Source organism: Cyprinus carpio, chromosome A6, assembly GCF_018340385.1.
Source record: "Cyprinus carpio isolate SPL01 chromosome A6, ASM1834038v1, whole genome shotgun sequence".
Classification (NCBI taxonomy): Eukaryota; Metazoa; Chordata; class Actinopteri; order Cypriniformes; family Cyprinidae; genus Cyprinus; species Cyprinus carpio.
In genome coordinates, this window is record NC_056577.1 from 27,987,008 (window position 1) to 27,997,520 (window position 10,513).

The following is a 10,513-nucleotide window of genomic DNA, read 5'->3' on the forward strand; positions in this document are numbered from 1 at the left end:
ATCCAATCCCTCTAGACCACGTTAGAATTGATAGCTCTCAGTTAACCCACATTGACTCATTGAGAAGGGTACAAATTGCATTGCACTTGATGGCAGCAGGGCTCTGAATGCATTAACCCTGTCTGTAGCAAAAACCTCTTTCACAATGCTTCTGTCCTCACAGCCAAAGTAAATCTGTATTGGATGAATCTAAAGCAGAATAATATGAGGATTTGATGTGTCTGTGCTGAAAAAAATCTTTTCAACATTGTTTTAAAGTTTTCAACTTGTGTGTTAGCTTTATTTAAAAGTAGGCCTATAGCCATTTTTTGCAGTGTGAGTGTGCGTTTAATATAATGTTTAGTTAAATGTCATTTTAATTTGAATGAATACAAGGGCAAATGTGTTTGGACACTGGATGAGTTACTCCATTAAGAACTTGAAGGAAGAATGAGGTTTGACAGGTGGATAAACAGCTGCTGAAAGTGGCTGACACAGGCAAACAAATTAATATGATTTAAAAGAATTTGATAATATCTAAAAACAATTTGGTCCTGGTTTCTTCAGGGTTTGTGCATGGTTCATTAGACAGTTCAAGCTTAACAAAGCTCGATTGCGCCATCTTCTGTTTATAAAGAAATAATAAAATCTTATCTGATCAAAAATACAATAAAACAGAAATACTGTGACATACTGTATTATAGTAATTAAAAGTAGGCCTAACTGTTTTATATTTTAATATATTTAAAAATGTACCTTACATCACTTCTGTGATGACAAAGCTAAATTTTCAGCATAATTATTCCAGTCTTCAGTGTCACATGATCCTTCAGAAATCATTCTATTTAATATGATGATCTGTTGCTTAAGAAACATTTATTTCCTATTATCACAGTGTTGAAAACAGCTGTAGCCTACTGCTTTCTTCATTTAATTTGGAAATAGGACTTCTCTATAATTTCAGATTTAAATGTCTGCTATACATGCTATAAAGGAACATACTGTAGTAATTTAGTTAATTCGTGTTTGTAGTAGAAAGTTATATTCAAGGGACATATGACATAAGATTTTGAAGATTATGTGAGGGTAATAATTATAATTTACTTCTGAATTGTCGCACATTAACCGTTTGCATAAAAGTCAGCTAGTCGAGAAAAGGTGAGTGCTTAAAAAGAATGAAAATAACTTTTTTGAACAAACGAAGAAGTACCGTTATATGAAAGGATTATGTTGTGAATTGTGTGTGTTAAGGGTGTGAACAAATCTCTCGTTTGACGCGCTAGATTTTCTACAGTAGTGCGCGTGTCCACTAGGCGGCGCACCGCGGCAGGACACCAGCGCTCGCTGTCTGCATCATCTCTCTATAAACAAACAACCAGCACGAAACAACGCCGAGAGGTGGAGCCGCTGTGCCGACAACTGTCAGAAGACCCTTCCTGATAAGACAAGCCCTTCCGTCCTCAAAGCATCTCGTCGTAGCGCGCTCGAATCCGATATAAACTACTAACTGAAGTGAGTATTCCGTATCTCGCGAGTGTACGACGTCTCGGTCGCTGTTCCGTTATTATAGAGCGGTTTCGGATGAGCGGGTTTTGACAGACTGCATGTCTTCCTGGAGATCTACTGAGAAGGTGAGACGACCACGACTGTGTATGAACGCTAACTTACAGTTTAAAACGCATCTTTGCGTGCTTTTTGGACTAGTCAACGTATGACAAAGTTACGTGCTGTAGAAATGATGCTGCGCGAGCATTTCTTAGAAAAGTGCCGCAAACGCGCTACTGTATAACGTTACATGTATTTCCTCGCAAAGGCTGCATAGCTACATAATGTGTGTTGAATTTGGGTAGTGTGTTCGTGATTATTCATCACAAAACTATGTGCTATTCAGTCCAAGAAAACATTTCAGTTGCATCCACGTAAGGATGGAAACAAAATGACCCAGTTTTATAACACGAAACGTTTATTTGTGGTTAAAATGGGCGTAAATATCAAGAGAACCGCCAAAGTCTCGTAAAGTAAAGTTGGAAACTTTCTTCTGTGCCCCCCTTTGTGAACATCATCATTACCATAGTATATAAATGAATGTGTGTTGCTTTTTATGGTGTATGGGTATTCATGTTATAAAAAAAAAAAAAAAAAATCTATTTTACATTTAACATATGTTGAACATCTTAAGTGTAAGATATTTTCCTTTAACCTTGAAAAAAGTGTACAAAACAATAATATAGAAACAATAATACAGTGTACAAAATAATAATACAGAATATACACTATATATATATATATATATATATATATATATATATATAATATATATATATATATATATAAACCATTAATAGTTTTAATTAATTAAATAATAAATGATATAAGAAAAGTTGTATTAAAATTGTGTTTTGAATAATTTGCAAATATTACATGAATAAGATATTTTCCTTTCACCTTGAAAAAAGTGCACAACACAATAATATGGAAATAATATATATAATATATAATAAAATATATAATTTATAAATATATTATTTAGTTATTTATCATTTTTTTAAACCGAGTAATAATAGTTTTAATTAATCATTAATAATATAAAAGTTGTATTAAAATTGTGTTTTGAATAATTACGTGAATGCAAATATAACATGAAGAGAGGAGAATGAAAATAGCTTTACAGGTTCCCCAGTTAACAGAAAACATGTTAATCATGTAATAAAAAAGATCAAGAAATAAATGAGAGATGATGAATTTAATGAACACAGCTGAGCTGCCGAGACAACGCTGTCAGTTTGAAAGAGCTGTTAGAGGGGTTATTAGCTGACGATGGGGATTTCGTTTTAAACGCATTGGATGTGTTGCATCATACAGCCTCTAAAGTCCATGTGAAAAACACTTCTGTTTTCAATCAGTAGTTTCTGTTTTGCGTCACTGAAAGCATCTTGTGGGTCATTTGAAGTGAAGAGATACTGATACATTCGGATTGCCGTATAAACTTGGTCATGCTTTGCATCAGGTCTCATCTTAGTGTTTTCCCCCAGCACTGCTTATTGAGTAGTCTGTAAATGTGCAGGCATGTTTTTAATGCTGCGTGAGAGTATTAGCTCGATCAGGATGAAGGATTTGTAGGGAAAAAAGAATAGGTGCTTTAATTACGAATCATGAATGCTGTATTAAAACAAATAGGCGACAGGAGCACCGAATGTGTGTTTGTATTTCTCCATCTGCACAGAAAGGTGGACTCCTAGCTAATTAAAGTGTAAAGTGCAGTCTGTTGTTGAGATTAGCCAACTAAAGGGACTTATTGTAACTGACAGAAGGGGAACTGGAGGCCCACGGTTTGGGAATTTGCTCCACGTGTTCTCCTTCACATAATCTGCTGCTAAAAGCTTCGTCACCCTGCACGGGATGAGCCTGCTGTTTAAGATTAGGAATTACACAGAGATCAGTATCACACTACACTTTGTGACTGCAGTGACAGTGTCTTATTGAGTGTCACATTTGTTGTGATGTTTTTCATCTTGGTGATCTGATTCACAATGTTTTCTTGGTTTCCTGTGAACAGTGAGTCTGCATTAACAACACTGCATTTAATGCACATGGTCCCTATCTAGGGACTTAAATACAGTATGAGCAGTAGTACTAGTCATATAGTGATGTTTGGGTTATCAGTCACCACTAATAAGTTAAAGTACTTTTGACACAATGTATACTGTATATTCATGTGTTCTGCAGAGATGTCAAGGCGAAGCACAAGGTTTGTGTCCAAAGGGCCGTCCTTACCTGATGATGACGCAGCCAGCACGAGCTCCACTGGATCCACTGGTCACATCTCTTATAAAGAGAGCCCAACCAGGTGTGTTTGTATTTGCAGGAGCTCTCAGTACGTCATAAAGATAGTTTGCATGTGCATTTTCATCTGATAAAGAGGCTTTCATGCAGGATCTTCAAGAAGAGGACCGGGCGCAAGAGCACAGGCAGTGTTTCCCGCAATTCAAGTCGCGCAAGCAGCGTGAGTCAGACACTTTCTGGGCAGCGCAGTGAATTCACTGCCACTGAGAATGAGAATGGTTAGTATCTGCACACACACAGGACCTGCAAACAAACAAACAAATGAATTAAGAAATAAAATTATATTCATGTTTTTAAATTTTACATTTATTATAAATAATAATATCAATAACATATATATATTACATTATATATATAATTACATTTTGTATTATAAAATAAAAAATATATAATTAATATAAATATTATATAAATATTCTAATTTAAAAAATATATAGATTTTATATAAGAATATGATATATAGTATCCTATATGTATATAGAATAATTATGTATAATGTATATATAAATAAAATTTTATAAAAAAAATCTATTTATTATTTTATATTACAAAATGTAATTATTTTTGTTTATGCATTTTGTTTCACTGTCTCTGGGTTGCAGGCATGCCCTTTGCTACTCAAGGATTCTCCTCTGGATATTCCTCGGCTGAGGAGCATTACGGACAATCCACAAAATCAAACCTTAGTAAGTGTGCATTACACATTTTATAAATGGGGGGGGAAACATCACTGGCTGGTGGGTGGGTGGGTTGGGCTGGTCCTTTTTTATGAATGGTCAAGCAAAGAAGGTTGTAAAACATCTCCTCTTTATTTCCCCTTTTCTCCAGGTTCTACCCAGACTGTAGCTGAACCAGCCTTTGTCGTGTGGGACGTGTTTCACTCCCCAGGTATTAAATGTTTAAACCCTCCCTTCACCCCACTAACATGAAGAATCAGGTTTTTTTTTTTTTGCAGTAGTCATGTGCTCATGTGTGTGTCGCAGCTCAGGCTCTGGTTATGTTCTACTGGTGGCTGGGAAGTTCATGGTACAGCCTGACCTCTCGACTGTCTCTGATCAATGTGTTTCTGCTCAGCAGGTACAGTACTCTTTGTGAGTGTGTGTGTGTGTGTGTGTGTGTGTCCTAATCACAAATGTGTGGCCTTAAGAATATGTATGATAGTTATGTAATAATTCTCTGTAACTTATTATTAACTAAGAACCTTATTATTGTCTAGATCAACATCAATCATTTTTTAAAGGACAAAAACATAGCAAGCTCAAAACACTTTACTGAGTCTCACAGACTACGGAATAGCAGATAATTGTGATTTCCAGGTCTGGAAAAGTCCTGTAAATGATTAAAATCTTAAAGGAATTAAGTGTATTCAATTGTTTTCTAGATGCGCTTAGCTGTAAAATATTTTAGTGGCCTCTTCTGTTAATGCAAATTATTTTTTTGAAGAACATTTATATTTACACATGATTACATTTCCTCTTTCTTGCTCTTTAGATGCACAGCAGATATGAGAAAGGCGATACTACTTGTCCTACTTCTCATCTTTCTCATTTTTGGTGAGACAGCAGATAATGACTCTTTTAAAAGATCAAAAACAAAAACTATGTATTTCAAGATATTCCACATTGCACCTTTAAGACTGTATTCAGTACATGTAGCTGTAAAAAATGCTTATGCATGTTCATGCCTGAATATTTGAGTAATAAACATTAATATCCAATAACCTAACATTGTTTTGCAGGAATATGGTACTGGTTCCCGTTTGCCTCTCGTTCTCCTCCTCATGAGGTTGTTTCCAGGGCTCCCTCTGTTAAACACACAGATAGACCAGTGAAAGAAGCTTTTTATGTGAGTACTACAGCTGAGTTAGACCTCAAAAAGCTCCTGCATCGTGCTTAGTTATTGCATATTTCTCTTAAATGATTTATTATTTTTTTATTAAATGCACTTTTCGCTCTTTAGGATCATCAACAGCATGCCAGCCTGTCTCACTTGAAGAATGAGATCGCCAGCTTGCATGAAAAGGAGGCAAACCTGATGGTAATTCAAATCGAATCACGATCACGTACGTCTGTCTGTTGAAGAGGAAGTGTCCCAATTTCTTTCTCTTTGTCTGTTATTTCAGAGAGACATCGAACTGCTGAAGATGGAGAGCATTCAACAGAAGGTTAAATCTGAGGTGAAGAAACGAAACGTTCCTTCTTCCTTTCTACCACCTCGGTTTCTTCTGCCATAGCAACAAAACACAAAACAGGAAATGATGTCATCCACCTACAGTAACTGCATTTTTGTGCTTGTTTCCTAGATGATGCAAACTGATCTGAAGTCTATGAATGATCAAATGAGGAAGTCAGTTTTTACTCTGATTTTGTGGACTTTCTTTAATGTTCTTTTGCATGTTGCATCAGTATTTCAAGCGGTGCTGAAATATGTTTAATATTCAATAGTGCTGAGGCTGAACACGAACAGCAGATTTCTAAACTGAAGTCCAGCATCTCAAACCTTCAGTCGGCCCAACACCTCCTCAAGGAAAGAGTTGATGCACAAGACACTCTCAACAGCAACGTAAGGATGCTTTAACACATTTTAGCGAATTCCTTTGATTGCAATTACTTATTATATAACTAATGATGTCATTTCCTCTGCAGCTGAGAGCAGAGCTATCCGAATGGCTAATAAAACACCTGAAAGATCCAAGCTCATTGGAGTCCACCATAGTGCTCCGTCCTGAGCTGCAGAGGGCGCTGGAGGATCTGGAGAAACGGATACTAGACAAGCTAGTGCATGAGAAAGAGAGCAGCAGAGATGTCTGGAGGACCGTGGGAGAGACGCTGCAACAGGAAGGAGTCGGAGCCGCCACTATACAAGTGTGTGTCTGTGTGTGATGGGATGCCAAAAGAAAAAAATCTGACTTTTTAGTCTTAGTTTGAAGTTGATTTCAGGATCATGATGCCTTTTATGATTTTTTAATGTGTTACAGGATGTGAAAGAAATCGTCCACAGGGCAATAAGTCTGTACAGGGCAGATGGGATTGGAATGGCGGACTATGCCTTGGAGTCTTCTGGTACTAATTTCCCTTGTTTTTTAAGTGTGTGTGTTTGTGTGTGTGTATATATGATGCTTTACCATCACAGGAATAAATATAATTTATTCAAAAACAGAAATCAGTTCTTTTAAATTGTAATACACAAAATTACATTTTTACTGTATTTTGGATCAAATGAATGCAGCCTTGGTGAACATAAGCGACTTCGTTCAAAAAAAGAAGTGTATATATGTGACTTTACTGTGTGTGTGTTTGTGTAGGTGCCAGTGTGCTCAACACTCGTTGCTCAGAGACGTATAAGACCAGATCTGCGTGTCTGAGTTTATTCGGCATTCCTCTGTGGTATCATTCAGAAAGCCCTCGGACTGTTCTACAGGTAACAAATCCCACAAACACTGTCACATAGACACTGATCTGACTCTCTAAGCATCCGTGTGTGTGTGTCGTAGCCGGAGCTGTATCCTGGGAAGTGTTGGGCATTCCAAGGCTCCGAGGGTTTTCTGGTAATCTCACTGTCTTACCCAGTAAGAATCACTCATGTGACACTCGAACACCTTCCCAAAGAGCTCTCACCGACGGGCCGCATTGACAGCGCGCCTAAGGATTTTGCTGTCTATGTGAGTTGATATTGCAATGTTTTTTGTTTTTGTTTTTTGTGTAACAATGATAAAACAACAGCTTTGAGATTCCTCGCTTGTTCTGTGTTCAGGGTATGTCTAATGAGACTGAAGATGGAAAGTTGCTCGGGACATTCACATATGATCAGGATGGAGAGCCCATTCAGACTTTCAAGCTTCCGGTGAGTCAAAATAGACAATTTATTAAGTATTAAGTATCATCATCATATCATGGTAGTATATGTTGTATTCCTGTATTTAATAATTACATTACTGTTAAGAAGTTTGGAAACTTTAAGATGTTTTTATTAAAAAAAAATTTAAATGCAATAAAACAGTAATATTGTGAAATATTATTTTCATTTTTTTTTTTAAATAACACTGATTTGCTGCTCAAAAAAATTATTATCACTGTTAAAAACAGAAATTATTCTTTATAAAATAGAAAGCTTGAAAGAACAGCATTCATTTGGAACAGAAATCATTTGTAACATAAATGTCTTCATTATCACTTTTGATCATTTTAATGCATCCTTGTTGAATAAAAATATGAATTACTTTTTTTTTTTAATTACCCCAAATTTTTGAGCAGTAGTGTGTATTTATGCTGATTTAAATAAAATAATTGTATTATTGATTAACAATAATAAAATGTCTGGACACATTAATAATAATAATCAAGGTTAAAAAAAGTTAATAATATAGGTATAATTTTCTATACTGTATATAATGTATTTTATATTTACCAATAAATTAATTATATATTTATATAAAAATTCATAAGCATTTTTGGTGTACCTAGGTATGACCTAGATATGATTTTGTGATATTTATCCTAAAAGTCTTCTGGTTTTCTCTGCTACAGGAAGTGTCAGACGCCTACAGCATGACTGAGCTGAGGATCTTGAGTAACTGGGGTCATCTGGAATACACCTGTGTGTATCGCTTCAGAGTCCACGGAGAGCCTTCTCTTGCCTGAAAGGAAGAGGATCTGAAATGATTCGGCCTCTTCAGCTTTGGTTTACTCTATGCAAAAAAATGTAAAGCTCAAATGCACTGAACTCTTGAAGAATGATTCAGACAGCTTCCTAATGTACGAATACCAAAAAAATGCACACGAACATTCAACTGATAACAGAATTTAGATTGTTTGCGCTTTCAAAAAATATTTCAGTTTGCATTCCTCAAACATTGATATTCAAGTGCTGATAGGATTTTTTTATGAAAAGATGTAAATTTTTAGTTGTTTATACAGTTTTGAATGAACAGTTGTAATTTATTTTTTTTCATATGAAGGACAGGCTTATATTGTGTGGAACAGTAAATATAGTTGATAAAGCTAAATGAAGGAAAAAAAGTGTCATGCCTAGCTAGAATTACTATAAAGCAACATTTGTGTTATTTTGCTCTGCCTTTTGCATTTGTTTTATCTTCAATATTGTGTTTTGTAATAATAGATGGTTCTGAAATGTGTTTGTTCACATCATCACTGAACCATATACCTCTTAAGGAGCTTATAATAGTTGATTGTTTAGGTACTGTACTGTATGTCCATATGTAACGATTCTGTTTTCTTTGAGCAGCTGTTCTGATTGCACTCTGAGACATTATTTTCTGCCCTGGGTGATGATTATAGATGGGTACTAGAAATGTCAGATGGTGTATGTCTCCTCTGCGGGACGGGGGAGGACTGGAGTCAAACTCAGGTTTTGGGTTTTCAAACCAAAGTACTCTTGAGCGTCCCAGATTGTGTAATTCTCTTGTCCTCTATTTGTATGTATGTGCTTAATAATGCAGTGTATTCTCAAATGCACACTTGAAAGATATAAATATTTGATTTGTGCTATTTGATTAATTATTATTTTATTTTGGCTTCCTTTTACATTTCTCATCAAGCTAAATAGAGCTCTGATGTTAATTTGGCAAGTTTACATGAAGATTCTGTCACATTATTTTATATTATTTTGTAAGAAATAGGATTTTTTTTAATACATTTGAGATGGTACATGATATGGTGTGAATGCAAATATTAATGCATGAGGTTTTTTTCATGCAGAGACATTTACATCCAGATTTGCATGTATAGCACTGCACTGATCTTTCTGTGTGTCTTCTAATTTCTAAATCTAATCTAAGCTTCATTCAAATCATTTGCATGGTTTTATAAACTGGCAATTCAGCAACATATATTTTAGACCTGGATCAATTTTAATTTGACTTCAAATTCAACTTGCTATGCACCTTTTTTTTCTTTTTACATGCAAAAAAGCACACTTTTTCACATGAATATGTGACGACACTCATATACATTATCTTAATCACATGGAACTGTATATAATATGAAATTAAAAGGGTGGCAGTCATTTTTTACCCACACTTTTCAGTTGTTTTGCCTCTGCATTCCCTTGTGTGGACACATCTATACATATCCAATACAATGAGAGGAATCCAGCTTCATTTATCTTTGGCTGACCAGAGAATTTCACCACACCCTCACAAATTCTTTGTTATGAGAGACCGACACTTCACTACACAACACTGCCAGAATTCATTTGCTTTGCTGAATTAGAAATTAAATTGTTCAACCTACTCTTCAGGAGAGTCTTGATTTCTGCAGCTGTAAGAGGTGGAAGCTAAAGCAGTGGTTATTATAGGCATCTCCGAAATAACACTAATTTCAATTCTTGGAGTTGTATCTAGTAAACTGAATCAGGTGTATTTGATTAATCAGAACCACTTGTTGGAAACCACTGAGCTAAAACTGCCCACGCTGATCCTTAATTCACTCACAAACACATTGTTTTTTCTAACAATTTTATTTCCATAAGTAAAACTGACAGCAAAAAAAAAAAAAAAAAAATCTAAATAAATTAGGTGTTCTAATAAATACAGTACGGTAAACAAAACAAAAACAGTAAGATGTATACATTGCCTTACAGTATTGACTACCATGATAGTGCATTAAAGAAAAGAAAGAGAAATATATTCTACATTATAAAAACAGAGGGAAATGACAAATGAGAATGGTAC

At 35.3% G+C, this 10,513-nt stretch overlaps 1 protein-coding gene across 1 annotated transcript; it reads left to right on the forward strand.

Moving 5' to 3' along the window:
* Nucleotides 1-1,325: 1,325 nt before the first annotated feature.
* Nucleotides 1,326-9,869, forward strand: LOC109096712 (SUN domain-containing protein 2-like). The gene is made up of 18 exons (XM_042758841.1): nt 1,326-1,610; nt 3,706-3,826; nt 3,913-4,040; nt 4,425-4,508; nt 4,651-4,710; nt 4,806-4,899; nt 5,314-5,375; nt 5,561-5,667; nt 5,782-5,859; nt 5,945-5,998; nt 6,125-6,168; nt 6,267-6,384; nt 6,468-6,686; nt 6,800-6,884; nt 7,127-7,242; nt 7,316-7,483; nt 7,576-7,665; nt 8,349-9,869. The coding sequence occupies exons 2-18, from the start codon at nt 3,708-3,710 to the stop codon at nt 8,460-8,462; spliced, it is 1,740 nt and encodes a 579-aa protein (XP_042614775.1). The 5' UTR covers nt 1,326-1,610; nt 3,706-3,707; the 3' UTR covers nt 8,463-9,869.
* Nucleotides 9,870-10,513: the final 644 nt, after the last annotated feature.

Coding starts and splice junctions, on each gene's coding strand:
- LOC109096712 (XM_042758841.1), top strand. CDS start 3,708: ATGTCAAGGCGAAGCACAAGGTTTGTGTCCAAAGGGCCGTCCTTACCT. Junction 7,484..7,575: donor CTAAGGATTTTGCTGTCTAT/GTGAGTTGATAT, acceptor TTCTGTGTTCAG/GGTATGTCTAATGAGACTGA. Junction 7,666..8,348: donor TTCAGACTTTCAAGCTTCCG/GTGAGTCAAAAT, acceptor TCTCTGCTACAG/GAAGTGTCAGACGCCTACAG.